Raw genomic sequence first — 25,298 nt, forward strand, 5'->3', positions numbered from 1 at the left:
AGAAGAAACGCGTGTGTTTCCTCCTCCGGGTCGACAGGGGGCGACACTAACTGTTCACAGCGTGTTTACGTCACGAGTCAAAGGTAGTGCATGTGTTTGGATATTTATGTTGATGCTGGGCTTCAAACTTCCTCCTGCTCTGTTGTTTCAGTGCGTTTTTTAACCTTTGTTCTTCACTTTGCCTTCGCGTTGTTTGGAGACATGTTAGCTTGAAACTTACCGAAGATTATTCCCGTTTAAAGGTAAGGTAGAAGCGGTAGTTCCATTACCGGACATTGAAGAAGCCGTGAAGGAAAACCTTTTAAATCACGTGTCAAATCCCCGTATATTAGTATAAACTTTTTTTATATATATATAAATATATATATATATATATATGCAGTGTGTACGAGATAATAAATAGTTGTTTAAGATTGGTTGTTCTTGTTTTTTTAGTCTGAATGAAGTGTAGAGGAGATATGTTTGGGTTGCTTTGGTCACAGCTGGATGGTTTTTGAGAATTTTAGAAATATTTAGTTTATTTTATTTAGAAAATTAAAGGCAACGCAAATGGATTCGTACAGCGTATTTTAAACCAGGTGTTCTCAATCTTGGGGTCGTGAGACACTGGGGTCGCCAGGTACCTTCAAGAAACTAAACACTTTAAAAAAAAAAAAAAAAAAAAAACAATTTGAGCCCATTTTTGCTTTTTTTTAACTTTTTCTCTGAAAATACACCAAATTTGCCATATTTTAACCTATTTTCATCACTTTTTCTTGCAATATTTTTGCTGCTTTTAATGCATTTTTGCGATATTACTCATTTCTGACACTTCTACATCATATTTTAATGACTTTTTCCTTTTTCCAGACATGTTCAGGACTTATAAACCCGTTCCACCACTTTTCCACCTAATGTCACGTATATTGACCCATTATCATCACTTTAAACCTCTTTTCACTATATTTCATGCTTAATTTGGCCAATTTAACCACATTCACCAGTTTTCATGTACATTATTTGGCTTTGCTCAGCTTTCAGGGATCGACTCCTGAGGTGAAATGAGAAACCTGAAGCTGCTGAAGAGCCTGAGCAGCTCCAAGCTGCAGGGTTTGGGTTCTCCGCAGCATCTGTCGGTGCGGAGCGACACCAGCTCGTTGCTGATCGCCTCCCAGTACTCCATCACAGAGTTCGACCCGAGAACCGGACAGGTGTGGTGCTGATCTCAGAGTTCTCTGCTGGGTCATTACACGTCATTTCAACACATTTTTTAGGACATCCCACGCACTTCGGTCTCAAGAAATTCTGAAGTTTTTCTGTGATTATTCAATAGTAACTGTAAATGTTTAGTTTGATCAGATTAGGATCTACAGCACAAAGGAAACTGAATATTTTCAGTGGCTCATAGCTGCATGTGGGAATGTAAGAAAAACTCTGATCTCTGTTTTAATTTATAGTATAAAGCAGGGGTGTCAGTCGTTTTAGTTCAGGGGCCAAATATGGACCAGTTTGATCTCAAGTGGGCCACATGTTATAGGTGGAAAAAAGATTAATTCAACATTATTGGGCCTTAGTTTGCACTTCGACGTATACATAATACAAAAATATGTAAGAAATCAATAATATCCAAGTAATAAGTGACAGATATCAGTCCCAACTGAATCTACACTTTACATCTCCTCAATTTTCTGACCAATTTCTATTTAATTAAGGGGAATATTGTGTCTAATTTGAGGAAAATTGAAGGATTTTAAAATGTTTAGCATAAAAATGACTGCAATCATGTGATAAAAGCACCAGGGAAACTGAACACCTGCAAATATTGTTGAGTTTCATTTACACAATGATTCATGTTTTCTCTGTCATTTTTACTTTCTCCTGTGGGCCAAATTGGATGCTCTGTAGGGTCGGATTTGGACCCCGGGCCACGAGTTTGACATGTGGTATAAAGATTAGTCTTTCTTGGGATATAAAAGTATTTTTCTTTATTTGACTTCATTTTTATTTTGAACTCCAACTTTGGGTTATTTCACTGTACGCCGACATTTGCAGTGGTGGCCTAGTGGTTGAGGATGCGGGCTTGTAATCGGAGGGTCACTGGTTCGAATCCCACTCGGGCCATCACTGTGGGATGTTGAGCAAGTCCCTCAACCTTTACTGCTCCCCTGTGGCTGCTCACTGCTCCTCATGAATGAGTGATGGGTCAAATGCAGAGAACAACTTTCATGTATGTACCTGTGCTTATATGATGAAAATACCTAATTATTATTATATTATAATCATTTATAGTTTATTAGTCCAAAGTGCGTGGGCCAATTGTGAAATGACACGGAACGACCTTAAAGATGAGTGAAAACAAAGCTTCAGCTGGTTTCACGTCTGCTTCCTGCTCCAGGTGGTGAGTGAAGCCTCGCTGACGGCGGAGGGGTTCCTCTCAGACGATGGCAGTGGAGAGGTGGTGGGGCTACAGGAGCTCTCTGAGCTGGAGGCGGCATGTTTGGCCACGGCGGGAGGAGACGTGGTTCTGTTCCACCTCAACACCTGCCAGGTAAGGAAATACTGCTCAGTGCCACCTGATCATCTGAGGAGTATCCACTGAAAAGCAGTTGTTTCCACAGCTGGAGTGTGTGGGCAGTGTGGACAGTGGTCTGACCTCCATGAGCTGGAGTCCTGACGAGGAGCTCGTCGTCTTCACCACTGGTCAGTGAACCTGTCCAACTCCTCACAACAACACATAGGATCAATATTTAATACAGGGTTCCCACAGATCCTTAAAAAGACTTAAATTCATGAACCTAAAAATAAGGTCTTAACCCTCTGGGGCGTTTTACCTGACTCTTCTGATTGTTTTCATACATCAAAATAATTCAATATTGATACAAAAAAATGAAGTGCAACCAACATCTGTTCAGGTTAAATGAGCAGTGGTTCAACCTAACACTTTTTGTTTTGTCACAGACTGTAATGTCTTTAACCTCTTCAGCCCCATCGGACCCGCTGGCGGGGGCAGCTCCAGCTTAATGTTGTAAAGAATGAACGAAATCACATTCTGTACCTCTCCGTAATCCTAAGAAACTATAGAAGCTAAAACTGTAGCCACCCCACGTTCAGAACAAAAGACCACAGCACACCAGGCCATTATGTTCAAAGAGGGAAAACTCAGCCTTTTTCCACAGCTGTGAGTCACAAAATAAACACAGAGTTCTATAACAAGAGCCTACGTGAAACTACAGACTGATCTGAATCCACTGATATCCAGGTCTGGTATGTTACGTACCAAAACAACGCCACAATATCAGAAAATACACAGTGAAATAAGCCAGCAATGATGACAAATGGTGTCTGACCTTTGTTGTTTATCAAAAAAATGTTTAATTGTGCAAAAAACTACATAATCTGATAAATCCAAATCGTGTCATCAGACAGGTACCGCCATTACACACATCTGAGCACTTCTCAGCCGAGAATTCCGTCCAATTAGCGCATAGCGCTTGTGCGCAAAATGGCCGGTCCCTCCTTTGTCCAGCTCTGATTGGCCAGTGCTAAAGCCCACCCTCAGCGTTTGATATCACCAATTTCTCCAGGCTTTGAGCTTTGCAACACTGTGTCAATCATTCTGATTGGTCAAAGCATTGCTGAACTAAACACGTGTAACAGCACCAAAGAGTGGAACCAAAATTCATGTTATGCATGGCACCACAGAACCCTGAATAAATGTGGATGTGTTTATTTCAAGCCAAATTGCAACACCTAGTGGTCAAACATAAAGCTAACAATGATTGGAATCAATTTGTCTGAATATTACAGTTAAAAACTTGTTTCCAAACTTGTGGAAAACTTTGACACAGTTGTGGCACAGTGGGCCTGTGCCTGAACATTTTAGTAAAAAAACGTGCATCTTTGGCCTCATGTTTATTATTATCACCAAACTTGCTGCAGTTGATGTCCATATATTCATTAGTTCAATTATTCCTGCTTTTACAGCCTTAGATAATGAGAATTGGCTTTATATTTGATGTAAATCTCAAGGGTTTTTTGGGCAGACTACATATTTCTGTAATTAAAACATGATTTATTGTCACTTAGTATCATATATTTCCAAAATTTCACATCATATGGGTCCTATTTAAAAAAAAAAAACAGCCATGTAGGTCATGTAGAAGCTTTTTTGTTATGGGAATGTGATTTTCTTAAGTAAGAGCTTTTAAAACACATCCATATAAAATCTGCTGTAATTAAATTAATTCCGTTATTTCCTTCTATCAATACAATATTTTAAAAATGATTTTAGATCGATTAATTTCATCAGGAAGGACAGCTTGCCGAATATAAATGGATTCATCGATATAATGGATGAATGGTTGCACCCTTAGTGTGAATGTAACAGTCACTGGAACAAATAAAAGCAGTGGTTTGTTTTGTTCTCTCAGGTCAGCAGACGATCATCATGATGACCAAAGACTTTGAACCAATCACTGAAGTGGGAATCCATCAGGATGACTTTGGTGAAGGTGAGACACAGAGATCTGTTACCATTAGATGAATGGAGTCGTTTCACTCACTCTGTTTTTCCAGGGAAGTTCATCACAGTGGGATGGGGAAAGAAGGAGACACAGTTCCATGGCTCTGAGGGGAAGCAGGCGGCGCAGAAGAAGATCCTGGTGGGTGCACGCGCACACACGCACACACACACACACACACAGCAGCAGAGTTTGATGTTTTATCGCTGGTGTAACGTGTGTGAATCCCACGTTGCTGCTCAGGAGGTGCAGCCCGCTCTGGCCTGGGACGACCGCACACCCCGGGTCACCTGGAGGGGCGACGGACAGCTTTTTGCCGTCAGTGCCATTTGTCCTCAGACCGGAGCCAGAAAGGTCCGTGTGTGGAACCGTGAAGGCGTCCTGCAGGCCACCAGTGAGCCCATCAACGGCCTGGAACAGGCGCTGTGCTGGAAGTAAGAGATTAAACCACTCCCATAAAGTCAGTTTCTATTAGAGATGCACGATTTCTCCCAACTTGTTTGTCTGAAACTGAGCTACTGTTGCTTTGGACCACAGGCATCTTTTCTTCCGAAATGCTTTGATTTCTCAGTTTGGACCAACGATGTCAAAATTATTTGGTTGACGCCCCCTTTTTTTTTAATGACGGCGAGCTAAACGTAGCTTTTTTATGACAAAAACACGACGTCACTTGGTGGAGTTTTTGTTGGCGCGACGATGCTGGATGAAAATGTCAGTGGGTGTGGCCAGTCAGATGTTCATAATGCAGGAAATTTGGTGTTTTAATTGGAAAAAGAATAATCATTTTTTAAAATGACAAAAATATAGTTTTAAATTTAATTGACTTTTAAATAATTACATATTTATACTGTAGGAAGTGGAATTATAGAATACAGTTGTTTGAGATTGTGTGTCATTAATTTGAAAAAGAATAATAATCTAAAAAGTTACAAAAATCTAATTTTAATCAGTAATTTATTTCCTTTAATTAATAACTAGACATTTCAGGTGATCTGATTTGAATTCCGGACGATCTCATGTGGTGAAAAATACAACATTAAATCGTATGAACAGATTGAGTATGTGAGAAATACCCAGTTGTATACTATATTTATAAAGTATGCATGGTGTGCACACTGGTCATACTCAACCGTCCCATGATGCATTGCGAGGGGAATGTAAAAACATCCCCTTTTCAAAATAAAAGCATCTCTTCTTCTCTTCAATGAGTTTTTTAACAGTTTTGTAAATAGGGCTCTTATTTTTAAGATAACCGGACGTTTCTTCAGTAGAAAATCTCTGAAATGTGTGAATGAAATATGTTTACATGACTTTTATGGATCAAATAAGCACATGCTGATATTCTACGTGGTCACTTTCTCACTTCAAATGTTTTCAGAACTTTCAAAGTAAATCAACAGAGATATTTAGCCTCAGTGTGACGCTGTAGGTTCTGGTGTGTATGTGGCCCCTCAGCTCAAGGTGCTGTTGTTATTTGATGGTTCCAGACCTTCAGGGAGTCTGATAGCGAGCACTCAACGTCAGCCCAACAAACACAGCGTGGTGTTCATGGAGAAGAACGGCCTCCTGCACGGAGACTTCAGCCTCCCGTTCAGCAGAGACCAGGCCAAGGCACGTTCACACCTTCACCTGTTTGATTAATGACGCTTTAAAACAGCCCCACAAAGGTATAGATAACAGGCAGTCTGGGGGCCACAGGCGGCCCTCGAGCTAGTTTTGTGTAGCCCCTAGAGCAGGGGTTCTCAACTGATCTCACCCTGGGACCCACATTTTGCCACGGTCATTAAATCACGACCCACTCTTTTTTTTTTTTTTTTTTTTTTACATTTAACGAACCTAATTTAGTTTTTCAAAAATAACTGTTGAAAACACGTGTTCCTATGATCCTTAAAATGTCTTAAAAGTCATTCAATTAATGAATCTAAGGCCTTAATTGTCATTAAAATGTCTTAAATCAATGTTTGAAAAGTCTTACATTTTAACACAAGTATGAATTTATGATTGTAATTAGTCTCTCATTTCAAAATAAATGGTAACGTTTGTTTTTGTTTTGTTTTTTTAATTAAGATTGTTCTTAATGGCTTTTCTTGTTGGGTTTTTTTATATAAATAATTTTCTGGCTATTTTTGTTGTCATCTAATGTGTTTTTGGAGTAAATTTGATTATTTTAGTGTATTTTTTAGTGTATTTTACAGTCATTTTGTGTGTTTACAACAAAAAGTCTTAAAAAGTATTTAATTTAATTTGACTGAAGCTGTAGGAACCCAAAAATCAACATCCATTTCACAGCATGCCTGTCAATAGAAAAGTTTATTTCAAAATAAAAGACAAGTCCAATATGAAACATTAAGTATTAATTTATTTTTGGCCAGCTGTCCGCAACCCACCCAGTACAGGACCGCGACCCACTTTTGGGTCCTGACCCACCAGTTGAGAATCGCAGCCCTAGAGGTAAACGCAAATGTCTAAAAAAATGTACAAAATTGCAGAAAAATACACAAAATGACTCCAAAAGCTACACAAACATAAAAATACATAAACACACAAATGACACCTGAAAACACAAAACAAGAAAAACACTAAGTGGCAACAAAAACACACGTAATGACTCAAAAATAAAAAAAAATAAAAACTTAATATCACACAAAACAACAAAATATATACAGAAAATGATTGATATCACACAAAACGACAATGCTAAATGCTAGAAAAATACACAGAATGACATAAATAACAGAAGAAAAACACACAAACCCTTTGTTCTTTGCTCAGATTGGTTGTTTTTTGATATGATCCTCAGAATCTCATTTTTCTGCGATAAAACGCTTTGTGTTGTAGGTGAAGGAGCTTCTGTGGAACAGCGACTCCACGGTTTTAGCCGTTTGGTTAGAGGACATGACGGTGGGAGGTGATGGAGACGTCAAAAGTTACAGTAAGTCCTTCAAAAAAGAAGATTTTTGCAATAAAACGTTTGTGTGTTTTAACTTGACTGTGACTTGAATGAATAGATAATTATAATATAATGTATGATGCAGCTTCAAAACGACTGTTTTGTTTTAATTTCCCAATAATTGGACAGGGACCACATGTTTAAAGGGATCCGTTTTTACAAATGTGGCCTAAAACCTTTAAAATGTCCTTATTAGTGGATCTATGTCTAATAAAACACATTATACATCATATTCATTTTATGAACTTTTAAAAATAGGACTACTTCACAGTTTTAGAGCCTATGTTCCTCCATCTTGAAATCATGTTATTGATGATGTCACACGGCCCCACTGCCTGTAAACATCCCATTGTTTTCTATTGGAGTGAAACATTTGGTAGTAGACCTTTACTCTCCCTTAAACAGTGCGCTGACACGCTCTGATGGATGAAGTTATTGAGTAAATTTTAGACCCTGGGGACAGAAGTCCTTTTGGGTGGGAATTCTTCAACGGTCCAAGATTTACTCGCCAACTTTAGCCACCAGAGCATGTCAGCGTACTGTTTAAGGGAGAGTAAAGGCCGCTTAGGAGAGCTTTTCATCTCTGCTTCCACAGAGTTAGAACTATCACCCATTGTGCTCAGATTATTATTCAGGTCACAACAGTTTTTATCCTCTTTCTGTAAACAAGAGGTTTACATCAACATTTTAAACTTTTCCTGGTTCGTTAGAGCAACCAAAAGTGGCAGAAATTGTCATTTTGACTCAAAAAGCTGCTAAATAATCTAAAAAAGTTGCCAAATGATCTAAAAAGCTACTAAATTGCATAAAAAGCTGCTAAATAATCTGAAAAGCTACTAAATGATGTATAAATCAGGCTGAATGTTTCACTCCAGTAGAAAACAATGGGCTGTTTACAGGCAGTGGGGCCCTGTGACATCATCAATCACATCATTTAAAGATGGAGGAACACAAGTAGTCCTATTTTTAAAAGTTAAAACAAATATAGTGCATAATGATATGTTTTGTCAGACATATTTCTACTAATAATGATATTTCAAAGGTTTTTGACCACATTTGTTAAAACAGTGGAGGATCCCTTTAAGAACCACTGGATTATTTTGTTATTAACTCATTTCAATGCATGAAATGTGTTTGAAAAGGTGAGGATGTCCTCGTCATTAGCCTGTTAGCTCAAACGAATGAATAAAAAGACGATCAGTGGATCAGGCTGGTGATGTCTCATTATGAACAACGCGGTCTCTCTACAGTCCAGCTGTGGACGGTGGGGAACTACCACTGGTATCTGAAGCAGAGCCTGGACTTTGGCTCTGGGCCTCAGACGGCCCCGGCCTGCGTCTGCTGGGACCCACAGCGGCCCCTGAGGCTCCACGTGTTGAACCACAGCTGGACCAGCGTCACCTACGACTGGAGCTGGACTACAGAGAGGAGCTCAGGGACGGATGCCAGCGACAACGCCAATGTGGCCGTGATAGACGGAGGTCTGAGCCAATCAGACGAGAGGTTGAGGGTCATGTGTTGATTGAGGTTCTAAATATTCCTCTGATTCACTTCAGATAAAGTCCTGGTGACAACCTTCAGGCAGTGCGTGGTTCCTCCTCCCATGAGTTCCTTTGAGCTCCAGCTCAAAGCGCCGGTCAATCAGGTGACTTTCCTTCGTCGTCCTCCGTGGACCAATCAGATGGCTGCGCTCACAGCTGATGGACAGGTTTCAGTCTTCAGGGCAGGAGGTAGGTTTCCTCCGTATTTCAGATGTACGTGTTGCTTACATCCCACAATGCAATGCACCAAACTTTTCTGACAACTACCTTAAGGTTTCATTTGACACATGTTTGGAGTGACAACTGCCAGCCTTCGTCAGAGGTGTCCGCTGATCGCTTTGTTGTTTCCTTTGAAGTTTATTTGACTTCTGTGTAATAATTCCAAGATTATTTTCTAATAATATGTTAAGGTTTCATTTCTTTACATTTTCTTATTTTTCAAATATTTTTAATTTAATTGGTTTTTTTTTTAATTAAAGAAATTAAAAAATATAATTTAAATATTTTGTAATTATTATTATTGTTGGACCCAACTCCAATGGACATTTATGAACCATCTCCTTGACTTCTGTCAACACAGGTTCAGAAGAAGAAGAAGCTGATAGAACATCCAACGGGTTCAGGATGGTTTCTCCTTCTCTGCTGCTTCACAGAACCTTCAGGTATCACTTCCTCCTCCTCCGACACACACACTCCAGGTTGCCTCTTAAGCTTTTCTTCTTCTGTTTCTTGTTCTGCAGTCTGTCTGTCCCTCAGGACGTCCCTCTGTCCCTGCGTCACTTCCTGTGGTTGGATGAGGAGACCTTTATCGGTGTCATTCCTGGTCCAACGCCAACCTCGTCCTTACTGCTGATGCTCCGCCCCCAGAAGGAGACTCTAGCTGTCAGGTCGGCGCCCCGCGTCTGCTAGCCTCCCACTCGCACTAACGTACTACTAGTCGCACTAACGTACTACTAGTCGCACTAACGTACTACTAGTCGCACTAACGTACTACTAGTCGCACTAACGTACTACTAGTCGCACTAACGTACTACTAGTCGCACTAACGTACTACTAGTCGCACTAACGTACTACTAGTCGCACTAACATATGCATTAACATACTACTCGAACTAACGTATTACTCACACTAAGTCTGACACTTAAATGAGTATGTAGTGCGTTCACATTGGACAGTTAATGGCTAATGTTAGGTTTTTGTATTAATGCTAATGTTAATGTTATTGTTAGGCTCATGGTATTGCTAGCATAATGTTAATGTTAGGATAATTCTAACGTCAGGTCAATGCTTATGCTCGGCTAATGCTGTTGCTAGGCTAACGCTATTGCTAATGTTATTGCTAGGCTAACGTTATTGCTAAGCTAATGTAAATACTAAGCTAATGCTATTGCTAGGTTAATGTTATTGCTTGGCTAATGTTCAGCTAACGTTATTGCTAGGCTATGCAATAATTCAGTATGTGAGAAATACAAGGATGTATACTATATGGGGACATTTTTTAAGTATGCTCATACTCAACCGTCCCATGATGCATTAGGAGCTGAATGTTAAATGTTCCTGGGGCTGGCTTCAAGCTAAAAATCAAACATCCCCTTTTCAAAATAAAGGCATCTCTTCTTGTATCCCATAAGTCAACCGGAAGTTTCGTCAGTAGTAAATGGAGGGTCTCCTAAAATCTCCAAAATGTGTGAATGAAATGTGTTTTTGTGAGTTTTATGGATCAAATGAGCACATGTTGATATTCTACTTGGTCACTTTCTCACTTTCAAAGTAAAGGTGGAGAATCAACAGATATTTAGCCTCAGTGTGAACAAGGTTTTTAACGCTGTAGGTTCCAAATGCATCTTGGGAAACTTGGAAGTATACTTCAACCATCCTAACCATACTTATAGTATATGGTAGACAGTATAAACTAAATGAGTTTGTAGTGCATAGTACAGAGTGTGTCCATGTGTTTTTCTTCTCAGCTGTCAGGTGATGGTGGAGGGTGTGGTGGTGAGTTTGGCCCTTGGCTCTCAGAGCAGCTCTGTGGCCCTACAGCTGGAGGACGGACAGATCATGAGACTCATCTGGGGTCGGTCAGCTTTAAGTTCATACTTCACAGCAGAGATTCATCATTTCATTCACATTTGTTTTGGACCCTTCTTCTCTCTGCTACTTCTCAGACGGTCCAGTGAAGGCCTGGTGCGACTCCAGCGGCTGCACCGTCCGTTTCCCGACCCCGTGCATCCAGACGGAGCTCTGCAGCATCAGTGGAGAGGTAAAGGCTTTACTACATCTCAGGGTTCAGACATAAACCAGACAGTCTGAAGATGAGCTGTAGACAGCTTGGTGTCATGTGAACAAAAATTGTGGGAGGAGATTTTACACTTCTTGAATAAAAAGGTGTAATAAACTTAATTATTTGCAAGATGTTTAAATGTACAAAGGTTTCTTCAGTGTTGGAGCTACATTTTGGTGAAAGTTGCAGATCTGTTGTACATTGATTTGCTGTGAATTTTCAAACTCTGAACAACAGAGTCTTGCTGTAGCTCCACCTTTAGGGCAGTTGGTCTGTTTTTGCAGCTGAAACAAACTGGTATGGGACGAGATTATTATTAGAACATGAGAAGTGGGATTTCCTCAGAAGAAGAAAAAAAAACACGTAGAACAATATTAATAGCAAGAATATGTGCATTTCCTGAAGAAAATGCAAGTGCTGGCCCGCTCTGCATTAGCTTAGCATTACCTTAGCATTAACAGGAGCTAGTATTGGCATTACCAAGCATTAACATCAACTTAGAATTAGCTTTAACATAACATTAACATAGTATTAGCTTAACATTAACCTAATATTATTATTAGCCTAGCATTAACATTAACCAACATTAGCTAGAATTAACATTACCTAGCATTAACATAGTATTAGCTTAACATTAATCTAATATTAACATTAGCCTTGCATTAACATTAGCCTTGCATTAACATTAATATGAGCTAGCATTAGCATTACCTAGCTTTAACATTAACTTAGAATTAGCATTAACATCGTATTAGTATAGTATTAGCTTATGTTAACCTACTATTATTAGCCTAGCATTAACATTAACTAACATTACCTAGCATTAGTATTAATCTAGACTAGCATACCTTTAACATAACATTAGCATAGGATTACCAAACATTATTATTAGCTTAACATTAACTAGCATTAGCATTAACTAACATTAATATTAACTTGCATTAGTATTAACCTAAAGTTAGCATAGCATTAACCTAACGTTATTATTAGTCAAACATTAACTTGCATTAGCTAGCAATAGTATTAACTTATATTAGCATTAGCTACATTAGCCTAGCATTAACATTAGTTAGTATTAACTAGCGTTAGCCTCCTCCATCCTCACCAATAAGTGATGAAATGTCAAGAAATGATGAGCTTTCTTAGAGAATGTGCTCATACGTGTCATTAATTAACTTTTAAGTGTTTATGATGAACTAAAGACCGTTTCTAATTCAGAGACAATCAAAGAAATGCAAAACTATGAAGAAGAAAAAACGTTCACAGAGACTTAAAACTGATTTCTTCTTCTTTTAAAACTGACTAAACTTCTTTGACGTCCAGGAGCACGTGTTGGGCCTGACGGACAGATCTCACCTTTACGCTGGAGACGTGTTGGTAAGACGTGCACGTGTTTCATTGTGCGTGTGTTTGTGTTTAGACTCGTTTCTTCTTCTCCTCCAGCTGGCCTCAAACGTCTCGTCTTTCACTGTTTGTGACGACTTCCTCCTTGTCACGACGCACTCGCACACCTGTCGCTGCCTGCAGCTCAGTGCGCTCACAGTCACAGGTACGGTAGGCCAGAGGTACGGTAGGCCACAGGTACGGTAGGCCACAGGTACGGTAGGCCACAGGTACGGTAGGCCACAGGTACGGTAGGCCAGAGGTACGGTAGCCCAGAGGTACGGTAGGCCACAGGTACGGTAGGCCAGAGGTACGGTAGCCCAGAGGTACGGTAGGCCACAGGTACGGTAGGCCAGAGGTACGGTAGGCCAGAGGTACACTAGGCCAGAGGTACGGTAGGCCAGAGGTACGGTAGGCCACAGGTACGGTAGCCCAGAGGTACGGTAGCCCAGAGGTACGGTAGGCCACAGGTACGGTAGGCCACAGGTACGGTAGGCCACAGGTACGGTAGGCCACAGGTACGGTATGCCACAGGTACGGTATGCCACAGGTACGGTAGGCCACAGGTACGGTAGGCCAGAGGTACGCAAAAAAAATAGAAATATGCATGATGACCTTTGACCCCACAGGGCTGCAGGCGGCCTTGGCGTCAGACGGAAACCAGAACGAGGAGATGGTGCGGCGCGTGGAGAGAGGATCCAGGATCGTTACCGTAGTGCCTAAAGACACACGTGTTATCCTACAGGTCAGTCGCACACAAAGCTCAACTATCGGTCAGGAACCCAAATGGGGTCACGAGACACTGGGAGGGGGTCGCCAGATTCCTTCATAAGACTAAGAAGATTTTTGAACAATTTGAGCCCATTTTCGCGTATTTTTTACCATCTTTCTGCAGCGACATCAAACTTTCCATATGTTAACTTATTTTCATTACTTTTTCTTGCCATATTTTTGCTCCTTTTAGTGTAATTTTGCTACATTACTTTAATTTCTGACACTTCTACATCACATTTTAATACATGTTCAGCACATAAACCCTTTCCACCACTTTTCCACCTAATGTCACATATATATTTATCCCATTATTGTCACTTTTAACCATATTTCACCATATTTCATGCTTATTTTGGCCAATTTAACCACATTGACAATTTGTCATGCTCATTATTTGCCAGTTTAAACTAATTGTTCCAATATTGACACTTTGAACACTTTTTTTTTTTTTACCACTTTCTATCTGTTTATTGCCACTTGGATTTACACATTTTAATTTCTGTGGTTTTTAAAATCCCATTTCATCACCTTTTCCCCCATTTTTGGTCTTTATTTTTCAACCCATTTTATTTCTGATGAAAACAAGGATTTTTATCTTTAAGATGACTATATACTATGGCACTAATAATACTACACTTCCTGGATAACAGTGACTATTATTCAGATAAATTACTATTTAAACAACTACTTTTAACCATTTTATTTTAACTTATTAGTTTTTCACATTAACCAAATCTTGTTTTAACTACACAGTTAACATTGCACTTGAAATAAGCTTAATAAAACTTTAAATTAAACAAGTACGTCAAAACCAGTAAACATTCCATGAATTTACTGTTAAAAAATAAACAGTTTTCCAAACTTTACAAATATATGAACAATAAATGTATTTAACTTAAGTGTTCATGATAAACAATGTTTAAAACTGTTACTTTTGAATGAAGTATTCAACCAACAGAAGTTTATATAAACCCGTGGTTATATTTAGAGGATCTTACCATGAGATGTTCATCAAACATTTCAACTATTTCCACTGTAGCTGCTAAGCTAGCACTGCCATTGTTCACCACAGGTTAGACTCATTAACAGAATCAGGTGTGCACACTCACAGTGGGAGGGGCTTCACCTAGCCCCTCCCACTGTTTAGCAGGAAGGCGGGAGGGAGCAATCAGTTATAAGGGGGAATAAAGGGGAGAGATTTTTGGGGTCCATCCATAAAGTCAGTAAAATGATGGTCCATTGTTCTATGAATCTGTGATAACCATATTTATTTATTCATCTGAATAATATCCACTGTTATCCAGAAATGTTTATTATTATTATAGTCATCTTAAAGATGGAAATCCTGGTTTTAAAGAGAAATAAAATGGGTTCAAAGTGAGCAAAAATGGTGGAAAAGGTGGTGAAATGGAATTTTAAAAACTTCAGACATTGGTTAAAAGTTCTAAATTGGTGGACAAAACACACAGAAAAGATGGTGAAAAGGGTTCACAGTGTCAATACTGGAACAATTAGTTTAAACTATCAATAAATAGGCATGCCAAATCCTGAATGTGGTTAAATTATGCATGAAATGTGGTGAAAAAAGGTTAAAAGTAACAATAATAGTGTGACATTAGGTGGAAAAGTGATGGAACGTGTTTCTAAGTGTTGAAAATGTCTTAAAAGTGGAAAAAATGTGCTGAAAAGGCATTGAAATGTGATGGAAAAATGGCAGAAATGGGAGTAATGTAGCAAAAATGTATTAAAAGGAGCAAAGAAAAAGTGATGAAAATAGTTTAAAATATGGTGAGTTTGGTGTAGTTACTGAAAAAGGATAAAAAATAAGCAAAAATGGGCTGAAATTGTAAAAAAAAATATATATATATATATATATATATATATATAAGGAATCTGATTACCCCCTCCCAGTGTTTTAACAACCCTTTTCAAAATAAAAGCAGTGTTTTTCTGTTGTTTTTTTCCATTTTATTTGAGACTGTGTCTGTATCTGTCTCTGTGTCTGTGTCTGTGTGTCTGTGTGTGTCCAGATGCCTCGTGGGAACCTAGAGAGCTTCCATCACAGAGCGCTGGTTCTGGCTCAGCTCAGATCGTGGCTGGATCAGTGAGTGTCACCGTTATATCAGACGTTAAATATCAGACGTTAAATATCAGACGTTAAATATCAGACGTTAAATATCAGACGTTAAATATCAGACGTTAAATATCAGAGAAACACATGTGTTTGTTCTCACAGGTTAAGATTCAAAGCTGCCTTTGAGAGTATGAAGAAACTCAGGATCAACCTGAACTTCATCTATGATCACAACCCAAAGGTGCCATCATGGTGTTTTAAATCATTACAACTATGTGTTATCCTAATGCAGTGGTTCCCAAACTGGGGGGCGTGGGAACAGCTTTGCTGAACATAAGGTATGAAAAAGGGAAAAGATATTTTATCTTTTGCACTCAAACAACTTATGGACCATGTGATTGCACATTTTAGGTTTTTAAATGAGTTTTAAAGAACATTTACCCTTTTTTAATACATTTGAATTTTTCATAGGGGAGTGCAACTAAAAAGGTTTGGGAACCGCTGTTTTAATGTGTGTTTTTGGAGTTGTTTTGTGTATTTTAGCTGATGTTTTGTTTATTTTTGCTGTCATTTTGTGTATTTATGGAATAGTTTTGTGTATTTTTATTGTCATTTTATGTATTTTTGCTGTCGATTTGTGGATTTTCATGCTTTTTATGTGTTTTTTTAGTCATTTTGTGTACATTTGTTGTCGCTTTGTATATTTTTGTGGTTGCTTTGTATGTTACGAGTCATTTTTATGTTCTTTGTGCACTTTAGCTGTTGTTTTTTATATTTTTGCTGTCGGTTTCTGTATTTTTCTGTCATTTTTGTTGATTTATGGAATAGTTTTGTGTAATTTTATATATTTTTTCTTCATTTTAGCTATTGTTTTTTGTATTTTTTGGTCATTTCATGTGTTTTTAGAATAATTTTGTATATTTCTGTGTTTTTTGTGTTTATTTTAGCTGTTGTTTTGTATATTTTTCTGTCATTTTGTGTGTGTTTTTCTGTCGTTTTGTGTACTTTTTGTATTTTTGGAATAATACTTTGTATTTTTATGATTTTTTTGTTTATTATAGCTGTTGTTTTGTATATTTTTCTGTCATTTTGTGTTTATTTTTGTTTATTTTAGTATTAAGTATCTGCTCCACTGTTTGTTGCTCAGGTTTTCCTGGAGAACGTTGAGGCCTTCGTTACTCAGCTCTCCTCCATCAACCACATCAACCTCTTCATCACTGAGCTCAAGTACGACGGTCGGACCCCCAAAGGTCACATTTAATATGGAGGCAGACGTTTAATGTGTGTGTTTTTTCAGAGAGGAGGACACCACCTGCACTATGTACCCCCGTCCTGAAGGACCCCCGCCCACAACCCGGCCCACCACAGGAGCCAAGAAGGTGGACGTGGTCTGTGATGCTTTACGGAGCTGCATGGAGTCTATGGATCCCAACCGGTGAGCAACAGACGTCAGTTAGAAACAGAAATTTCTCATTTTCAAAATAAAGTGCAGGTACATCAAGTCGTCTGATCAACTGGATGTTAAAACAAGTTACGCGTGTATTTCCCTACTCGTATTCTACGATCCAGGCTCCTGACACGCCCACCAGGCCTAAATCGACCCAAGGTTTGTCAATGAAGGCGGACTGAGCAATGATGTCATTTTTCTGTGATTACTCGCTAACTTCAGCCACCAGAGCGTGTCAATGCACTGTTTAAGGGAGAGTAAAGGTCCCTTAGGAGAGCTCTTCCTCTCTACTTAAATGTCTACTACCAAACCGCAGAGTTGGAACTGTCGCCCCCTGTGGTCACACATTTTCCCCGTTAACTGTTTTTATTCTTTTTGTGTAAAAAAAAAAAAGAAGAGGTTTACATTAACATCTTTAACTTTTCCTGATTATTTAGAGCAACTAAAAGCAGCACAAGTTGTCTTTGACTGAAAAAGTTTCTAAATCATCTAAAAATCTACTAAATGATGTAAAAATCAGGCTGAATGTTTCACTTCAATAGAAAACAATGGGATGTTTACAGGCAGTGGGGCCGTGTGACATCATCAATCACATGATTTCAAGATGGAGGAACACAGGCTCTAAAACTGTAAAGTAGTCCTATTTTTAAAAGTTAATAAAATGAATATGATGTATAATAATGTGTTTTATTAGACATCGATCTACTATTAAGGACATTTTAAAGGTTTTAAGACTCACGAGGTGCATCAGAATGATCCTAAACTAAAATATAAATAGTTCAATGACAGTTGGTTGCTAGGCTACAGCTAACTACAGAGTTGTTCTCTCCCCAGGTTCTGTCTGTCCATCCTCACCGCTCACGTGAAGAAAAGCGTTCCTGAGCTGGAGGTCGCTCTGCAGAAAGTCCACGAGCTCAGAGGTGAGCGACGTCTGTCAGACACTGAGGAACAGTCAGTGATTTATCGTGTGTGTGTGTGTGTGTGTGTGTGTGTGTGTGTGTGTGTGTGTGTGTGTGTGTGTGTGTGTGTGTGTAGAGAACCCTCCTTCTTCTCCTGATGCTGTTAGCGCTGAGGAAGCTCTGAAGTATCTCCTCTTCCTGGTCAACGTGAACGACCTGTACGAACACTCTCTGGGAACGTACGACTTCGACCTGGTGGTGATGGTGGCCGAGAAATCTCAGAAGGTACGAAGTGACGCTTTGAATGCGCTAGGGCTGTAATCGTTCGTTTTAGCAACGATTCCAGTTGGATCACCATCTGTTGAGAAAGTGCCAAATTTGGTCCGCTAAATTCAAAATTGCAGACTTCATGTTGAAATGAAGAAGAATTATTATTGAATGTCATCGGGAAGGACAACTTGCCGAGCACAGATCGATGTAGTTGGATCGTAGGAATATAAATGGATGAATCGTGATTTCACTGCGTCTCCGCAGGACCCCAAAGAGTACCTCCCCTTTCTCAACATGCTGAAGAGCCTGGAGCCAAATTACCAACGCTTCACCATCGACAAACACCTGAAACGCTACAAGAAGGCGTTGCTTCACCTCAGCACGTGTGGTGAGCGTGTGACGTCATCTGATGATGATGAGGATGATTCAGGACTCAAAAGATTCTGAAATCGTTACCAATGGTTTCGTAATAATCAATATTCACACTGTATATTTTTAGTTTGATCTGATTAATACTTTTTGAGATATGGATAATTTAGTGAGGGGGGGTGTGTTCTTATTTTCTTCAATTTTCATTTTCTAATATCTCAGTAACTCCATCACATAGAAAGGTAAATATGGTATAGTAATAAGCTCCACCCACTCTCTCAGAACATATAAACAGATCTGCTATACATCATATTTATCTGGTGGACATGTCAGCTCCTCTAAATAGTCACAAAGTCAGTGTGTGTTTGGGTCTGGAACATGTTTGGGTCTTCAGTAAACTACTTAGCATATGTCTCAGCTCCCTGTAATGTGATCAGCATAGAGCTATGAACATAGACTGTTCACATCACTAATGATTAGTCACAGATATGCATTGGTTCTAGACTCACACGCTCTGGAAATCCAAGAAAATTATTTATTCTTTTTACTCTTTACTATTGACCCATAACTTCATGTGGGAATGTAAGAAAAAATCTGATCTGTTAATTTATCGTATAAAAGTCTTTATCGGGATATTAAACAATTTTTCTTCATGCAACTTTTACATTTTTATTTTGGACCCAAACTTTGGGTTATTTCACCTGTTTATGAATATTGAAAATCCTTTATATGAGGCCATTGTAGCTCTTTTATTCCATAAAAATATAACCATTGTATCAGAAAAACATTTATTTTGGAAAAAATAATATTTATTTTATGAATAAGTTTTAGCACCTCCTTCACTAAATTATTCATATCTCAAAAAGTATCCAATCAAACTAAACATGTACAGTGTGAATATTGAATAATCACAGAATAGGTAAAAAAAATCTGAATTGTTTTAGACTGAAGTGTGTGGAATGTGTTGAAATGACTCAGCTAAAAAGATTGAAGCGTCATTGTTGATTGAAACTCAGAATAAAGATGATCAGAGATGATTGATTACGTGTGTTTCCAGGTGAGGAACATTTTCCTGAGGCCCTGCGTTTGGTGACGGAGCAGAAATTGTTCAGTGAAGCTCTGAAGCTGTACGCTGCAGACGGTCCTCACTATAAGGTACGTGTCCGTACAAAGACGTTCCCTAAACGTCCCGACCCTTACGCTGATCTTTGTACTCCAGGCGCTGAGCTGTGCCTACGCCGAGCACCTGGTGGAGCAGCAGCAGGCGGAGCAGGCGGGCCTGTTGCTATGGCGATGTGGCGAGCTGGTCACGGCGCTGCAGGCGTTCGCCACCAGCTCCAGTTGGAGGAACGCCATCTGTGTGGCCCAGCAGATCCCTCTGCCCCCGGAGCAGTTAGCGCTGCTAGCCCGGGACCTGGCAGGTGACTGCAGTCATTCAGAAAGACTTCTGAGTGGTGCGTTCAAGGTCTGTGGGAATTTCTGACACAACAATGTTTGTGTTCGGACGTGTTCTAGAGAAGCTGATCGAACAGAGGAAATACTGTGAGGCCGCCGTGCTGTTGGATCAATACGCCAAAGTAAGACCATCATTATTTTACTGAGCGTCTTCAATTACTGCGGCCCTTGAATGCATCAAAGCCGCATCATTACTACTGAACCCTTTAGGACAGAGGTCCCCCACCTTTTTTGGGTCGTGACCCCATTTGGATATCACAAATGTTTGGCGACGGGGGGGGTTTCACACAAACTACTAGTTTCATGTAAGGCTGTCCTTACATAGTGACAGCTTTAGCAAATATGACAAAAAGTCCCTTTTATAACAGTTAGACTGCACCTTTAAAGAGTTGAATCTTTGTAGTGAATCATGACTCGGGAATCCATGACCTTTATAATCTCATCTTAAACCTGATCCTCTGAGATTCTGCTGATGACACAAAGGAAGTAAAGCAGAACTGAGTAAAGGCCAATAAACGTTTCCATGTAAACACAAAGCAGAATACTGTACTTTAATTATGAATTCAAAAACATCATGTAACCGTTCACACCACAGTTGGTGTGTGGTCATGTGATCAGGGTCTCATGCTGTGATTTCCCTCCAGGACTGTGAGGAAGCCATCTTGGCTCTCATCACTGGAGCCGTCTGGGACGAAGCTCTCCGATTGGTCAGTGACGTTTATCTTAGTGTTTCCTCGTGTTTTCTTAAGGTGTGTGTTATTTTTTCTTCTTCTGTTTGTTTGTTTAGATTCACGTGCACGACAGGCACGACATCACAGAGACCAACCTGAAACCTGCTCTGTTAGAAGGTGACGCTTTCAAACACTAGGTCACGTGACTGAAACGTGTTCAGGGACGTTGGCGCGTTCAAACTAAGGGTTCACACACAGTTTATGGAAGCCATAGCGATGACACCAACCTTGAGCGCTGAGACAGTTGATGATCTTTTGGATGAGTTGAATAATAGTCTGTAATATCATAGATGACAACACAAACCAAACACACTGAGATAATGCAGAATTTGAAATCTGATTGTAGAAGAGCTGAGCATAAATGGAGATCAACAAAACTCCAAATTCATCTAGAACTATACAAAATAAGTCTGCGTAAATACAATGATGGCTTGTTCAAAGCGAGGCAGCAATACTTTTATGAAACTATTGCTAAAAATGTCAACAACTCTCGCACATTGTTTTCTATAAATGAAAAGCTCACATGCCCCCCAGATCAGATACTGTAGCTCCTGAATTACTGTCAGCTGGAAAATGCAATGAATTTGTTGTATAATCATAAACAAACCAGCAAAATAACAAAAAGCTTGAACAGCTTCAAATACCAACTACAATGTTAGTTTATTACAGTGAACCCAAAAACGTCTGAAGGACACCTTCATCAGCCAATAGGGTGCAGCCTACTGTATGTGACGGTGCAGCTTTTACACTGATTGTTCTTGGAAGATTGCTACACTATTGGAATACGGCCAATACAGCGATGCGTTCAACAGATTTCTTTTCTTCCCTCAGGTGTTGCTACACAGTCTGCGTTCCTCGAGGCTCAGGTTTCCACATTCTGCCGTCACACGACTCGTCTGACTGTCGTACGTGAGCAGAAAGAGAAAGCCAGACTAGACATGCTGGGTGAGATCAAACTGCATTTGTTGTGGATTAAATAATCCACATTTAACCACGTTTGTTTGTTTGTTTCCTCTACAGATGAAGACGGTCCAGACTGTGCAGACGTTGATCTCTACTCTGAGGCCAGCAGCGCTATGAGCGGCTCCAAATACTCACAGGCCAACTCACGTGTCTCCTCGTAATTAATTCATTCTAACACACACACACACACACTTTGATAAAAACGTGTTGAACTTCTAACGTGGCTTTGATTCTGTGCTCTGAGGCGATCTTCAAAGAACCGACGTAAGGCAGAGAGGAAGAAGCTGAGTCTGAAGGAGGGAAGTCCCACAGAGGAGAGAGCACTGATGTTTGCTCTGAGTGAGATCATCAGCACCGTGGATAAAATGAGAGGTAACGACACACGCAGGTTCCATTTCATTCTAGTTTTTACAACGTTTCATCTCTGATTAAATGCTTTATAAAAGTAAAAGCATGAAACGCCGTTAGAAAGCAGCTCAAAAGTATCTGTGCTTCAATACCAAGTATGGGCAACTGGAACCCCTCCATCTACGTTAGTGTGGTTCAGAAAGTAAGCACACGAAACGACTCCAAAAACTCAAAATTACCCAAAAAACAATATTACAATAAAATGCACAAAATGACAACAAAACGTACATAAAACTATCCCCAAAACCCAAAATAACCAGAAATGTACACTAAAAATAGACTAGAAATACTATAAAATGACACAATACACATTACTCCAACAGCTACAATACACACAACTATCCCAAAAACACTAAATTACCAGAAGTACACACATAACAGAAAAACATTGAAAGAAAATACACAAAATGACAATAAAAACATACAAAACTATTCCATAAATACACAAAATGACAATAAAAACATACAAAACTATTCCATAAATACACAAAATGACAGAAAAATACATAAACAGACAAAACAATTCCAAAAACACACATTAAAACAGCGGTTCCCAAATTAGTTTGGTTGCACTCCCCTCATGAAAAATTTTAATGTATTGAAAAAGGGTAAATGTTCTTCAAAACTCATTTAAAAACATAAAAAGTGCAATCACATTCTTTAAGTTGTTTGAGTGTAGTAAATGCTTATTGTTCAGCAAAGCCGTTCCTAACTATCCCAAAAACACAAAATGACCACAAATATAACAGAAACGTTGCCCAATTCTGCTCCATTTCAATACTGGCATAATCCAATAATCAGTTTATTTGTTTGAATCATCAATGATGAATATTGGTGGTGGCTTTGACATCTGCTGCACATCTGGATTCTCTCTCACAGAGGAAATCCACATTCTGCTGAAGACGTTGGTTCTTTTCCATCTGGACAAACATGCAGAGAAGCTGCAGAGAGAATATGAGTCTGCTCTACAGACCATGGAGGGAGCACTACCAGAGGTTTGGAATGAAGGACTGAACAGCAGCAACACACAGGTAACACACACACACACAGAAAACAACATTATTACTAGAGCTGATCACACAATGAGACAATATTTTTGCTGTAACAAATACAGTATCGTTCCAAAAAATCTGTTTTAGCATAATAAGCTACCACTCCATGCATAAAATCAGGGGTTCTCAACATTAGGGTCTCGCCCTCATTAGGGTCTCGGGTCACCAGATGCCTTCAAGGAACTAAGATTTTTTTTCAGCCCATTTTTCAGAAACCACACCAAACTTTCCATATTTTAACCTTTTTTCATCACTTTTTCTTGCCATATTTTTGCTACATTACATTTTAATGCCTTTTCTTTTCCACTTTCAAACCCTTTCCACCACTTTTCCACCTAACGTCACATATGTTGACCCATTATTGTCACTTTTACACTTTTTTCACGATATTTCATGCTTATTTTTTGCCAATTTAACCACATTCATGATTTGTCATACCCAGTATTTGCCAGTATAAAACTAATTGTTCTAATATTAATTTGTGATTTTTAAAATCCCAACAGAAACACACAATCTGACTCCAAAAACAGTTACAGCTGAATTATCAACTTTTTAAGCCCTCAAATATTAGTATCGGCCCTAAAAGAATGGATCAAGCTGTAGTCGTTACACACAGACACTCACCCACTGTGTGTTTCTATCTACAGCTCACTGGACCAAACTCCACTGCTAACAGCATCATGGCTTCATTTCAGCAGCAGCAGCAGAAACCTGCAGCTACACAAGGTCAGAACAACTCAGATTATGTTCAACTGATCCAAACGTTTCTTTATCTCCAGTCTTCACGGTTTTCTCTCGTCTTTCCACAGATGCTGAAGTCCCCACGCCACCAAAGATGAGAAACAGTGTGAAGTGGAAGCTCGTCATTCTTAAGTAAACTTTTATTTAGCAGAACGTGATTAATAAAAAGTTTTTTCCCACAAGCTGTGGCACTGATCTCAACTACGTCCTACTGGTTGTAAAACGTACACGTCCTCACTAAGAATTGCGATATATTGTCAAAAACATTCTGTCATCCCACCATAGAGACGATAAATTCCCATGTCGGAAATTAGCGAGAGCCACAAGTCATTTGTCCCTGAATTTAGCCAAGAACGCCCCTGAAAACCTTGTTCCACGGGACAAAATTGCTCCGAAGTATTTTGTGAACAACGTATTCTCTGACGCGCCGTCGCTCACACACACAGACGACGGTGATCGTCATGGCTACAAGCATTCAACAAAGTGAACCACACCAAGTTCCTCCATCAGATCCACCCAAATGAACGAAAGCACCGAATGACTGTTACTGAGAAACCTCTGAAGATTGAAGGACCACACCCAGTGGATGGAGAGCAACGACTAGAGGTGCAGCTAACCATTATTTTCATAATTGATTGATCAGTTAATGGATCAGATTTATCATTAATCAGTTTATCTATAAAGCACATTTAAACCCTGCTTAAGCTGATTAAAATGAAATAAAAGTGTCTCACACACAAACACTTCGCGAACACTCGTGGTGCGCGCACAGAAACACCGCAAGCGCACACAAACTATGGCGTCACATTAATGCCAAAAACCCAAGCACATAAAAACTGTCATCACGCACAGTAAAGACCACTTTCTGCGTGCTGTGCCTTTCTGCCTTTTTTTTAGGCAGCAGTTTTTAATCCACAAACTCAGAATTAATCCAATTTAAGATTTTGGAAAATTAAAATTGTGTCCAGAGAAAGGTTTTAGACCCTCTAGTGTTAGAAGTGAGAAAGATTTGAATTCTGTTAAAGAAAATGAATTATCTTCAAAATACACGTCAAAGTGGTTGAAAAAAGCTTTGTAAAGCGCTCCTGGTCCTAATGTGATCAATTATCAGTCACAGAAAATAACACAAACTTCATAGGTTTAATGTTTATGATCTATAATAAAAAAAATAAACAAAACATGAGAATGTGTCTTTGAAGACAACGTCTACAAAAATGATACCAAAGTAAAAGCATAGAGTGAAAACAAGCAGACTTCACTCTGAACTCACGTCTGGAGAAAGTCTGACATGTCCGTGAGATTTTTATTATTGGGAAAATATAATAAAAAGTGGGCGGAGTCTTCAAGGCTTCCAGAGCTTCAGGAGGCCGTCCTCACTGTAAGTGCCGATCAGGTTCTGGTGAGGGTGGTGGGCAATGCCAATCACATCCTTCTCATGAACCTACAGAGATGAAAGATTTT

At 39.3% G+C, this 25,298-nt stretch overlaps 2 protein-coding genes across 5 annotated transcripts in view; one reads left to right on the forward strand and one right to left on the reverse strand.

Annotated features, from left to right (window-relative positions):
- Positions 1–25,176, forward strand: elp1 (elongator acetyltransferase complex subunit 1). Of its 4 annotated transcripts, none has more exons than XM_028459254.1 (37): positions 1–83; positions 1,014–1,190; positions 2,375–2,527; positions 2,598–2,679; positions 4,410–4,490; positions 4,555–4,640; positions 4,743–4,933; positions 5,987–6,110; positions 7,338–7,431; positions 8,700–8,930; positions 9,006–9,179; positions 9,571–9,652; positions 9,731–9,877; positions 10,958–11,064; positions 11,156–11,250; positions 12,595–12,648; positions 12,715–12,820; positions 13,284–13,399; positions 15,459–15,532; positions 15,665–15,743; positions 16,650–16,729; positions 16,800–16,937; positions 17,784–17,869; positions 17,985–18,133; positions 18,383–18,506; positions 19,545–19,642; positions 19,707–19,908; positions 20,003–20,064; positions 20,587–20,649; positions 20,730–20,790; positions 21,505–21,618; positions 21,694–21,793; positions 21,881–22,008; positions 22,924–23,075; positions 23,744–23,822; positions 23,906–23,969; positions 24,284–25,176. In XM_028459254.1, the coding sequence occupies exons 2-37, from the start codon at positions 1,041–1,043 to the stop codon at positions 24,291–24,293; spliced, it is 3,936 nt and encodes a 1,311-aa protein (XP_028315055.1). In that variant the 5' UTR covers positions 1–83; positions 1,014–1,040; the 3' UTR covers positions 24,294–25,176. The 4 variants fall into 4 exon arrangements, with proteins under 4 accessions (XP_028315055.1, XP_028315056.1, XP_028315053.1 ...); XM_028459255.1 differs by having other exon boundaries at positions 77–150; XM_028459252.1 differs by lacking the exon at positions 1–83 and adding an exon at positions 90–242.
- The window catches only part of smu1a (SMU1 DNA replication regulator and spliceosomal factor a), a 10,651-nt gene continuing 10,311 nt past the window's right edge, over positions 24,959–25,298 (reverse strand). Inside the window, exon 12 of the mRNA XM_028459257.1 lies at positions 24,959–25,278. Within this exon, the coding sequence (XP_028315058.1) occupies positions 25,180–25,278 (99 nt within the window). The 3' untranslated portion in view covers positions 24,959–25,179. The remainder of the gene's footprint in view (positions 25,279–25,298) is intronic.

Source organism: Gouania willdenowi, chromosome 10 (genome assembly GCF_900634775.1).
Source record: "Gouania willdenowi chromosome 10, fGouWil2.1, whole genome shotgun sequence".
NCBI lineage: Eukaryota > Metazoa > Chordata > Actinopteri > Blenniiformes > Gobiesocidae > Gouania > Gouania willdenowi.

What these genes read in the sequence shown, in the direction of transcription:
- elp1 (XM_028459254.1), top strand. Translation starts at nt 1,041, where the DNA reads ATGAGAAACCTGAAGCTGCTGAAGAGCCTGAGCAGCTCCAAGCTGCAG. An exon ending in CTCAGATCGTGGCTGGATCA is followed by an intron (nt 15,533 to 15,664) that starts GTGAGTGTCACC and finishes TTGTTCTCACAG; the next exon opens with GTTAAGATTCAAAGCTGCCT. An exon ending in GCTAGCCCGGGACCTGGCAG is followed by an intron (nt 19,909 to 20,002) that starts GTGACTGCAGTC and finishes GACGTGTTCTAG; the next exon opens with AGAAGCTGATCGAACAGAGG.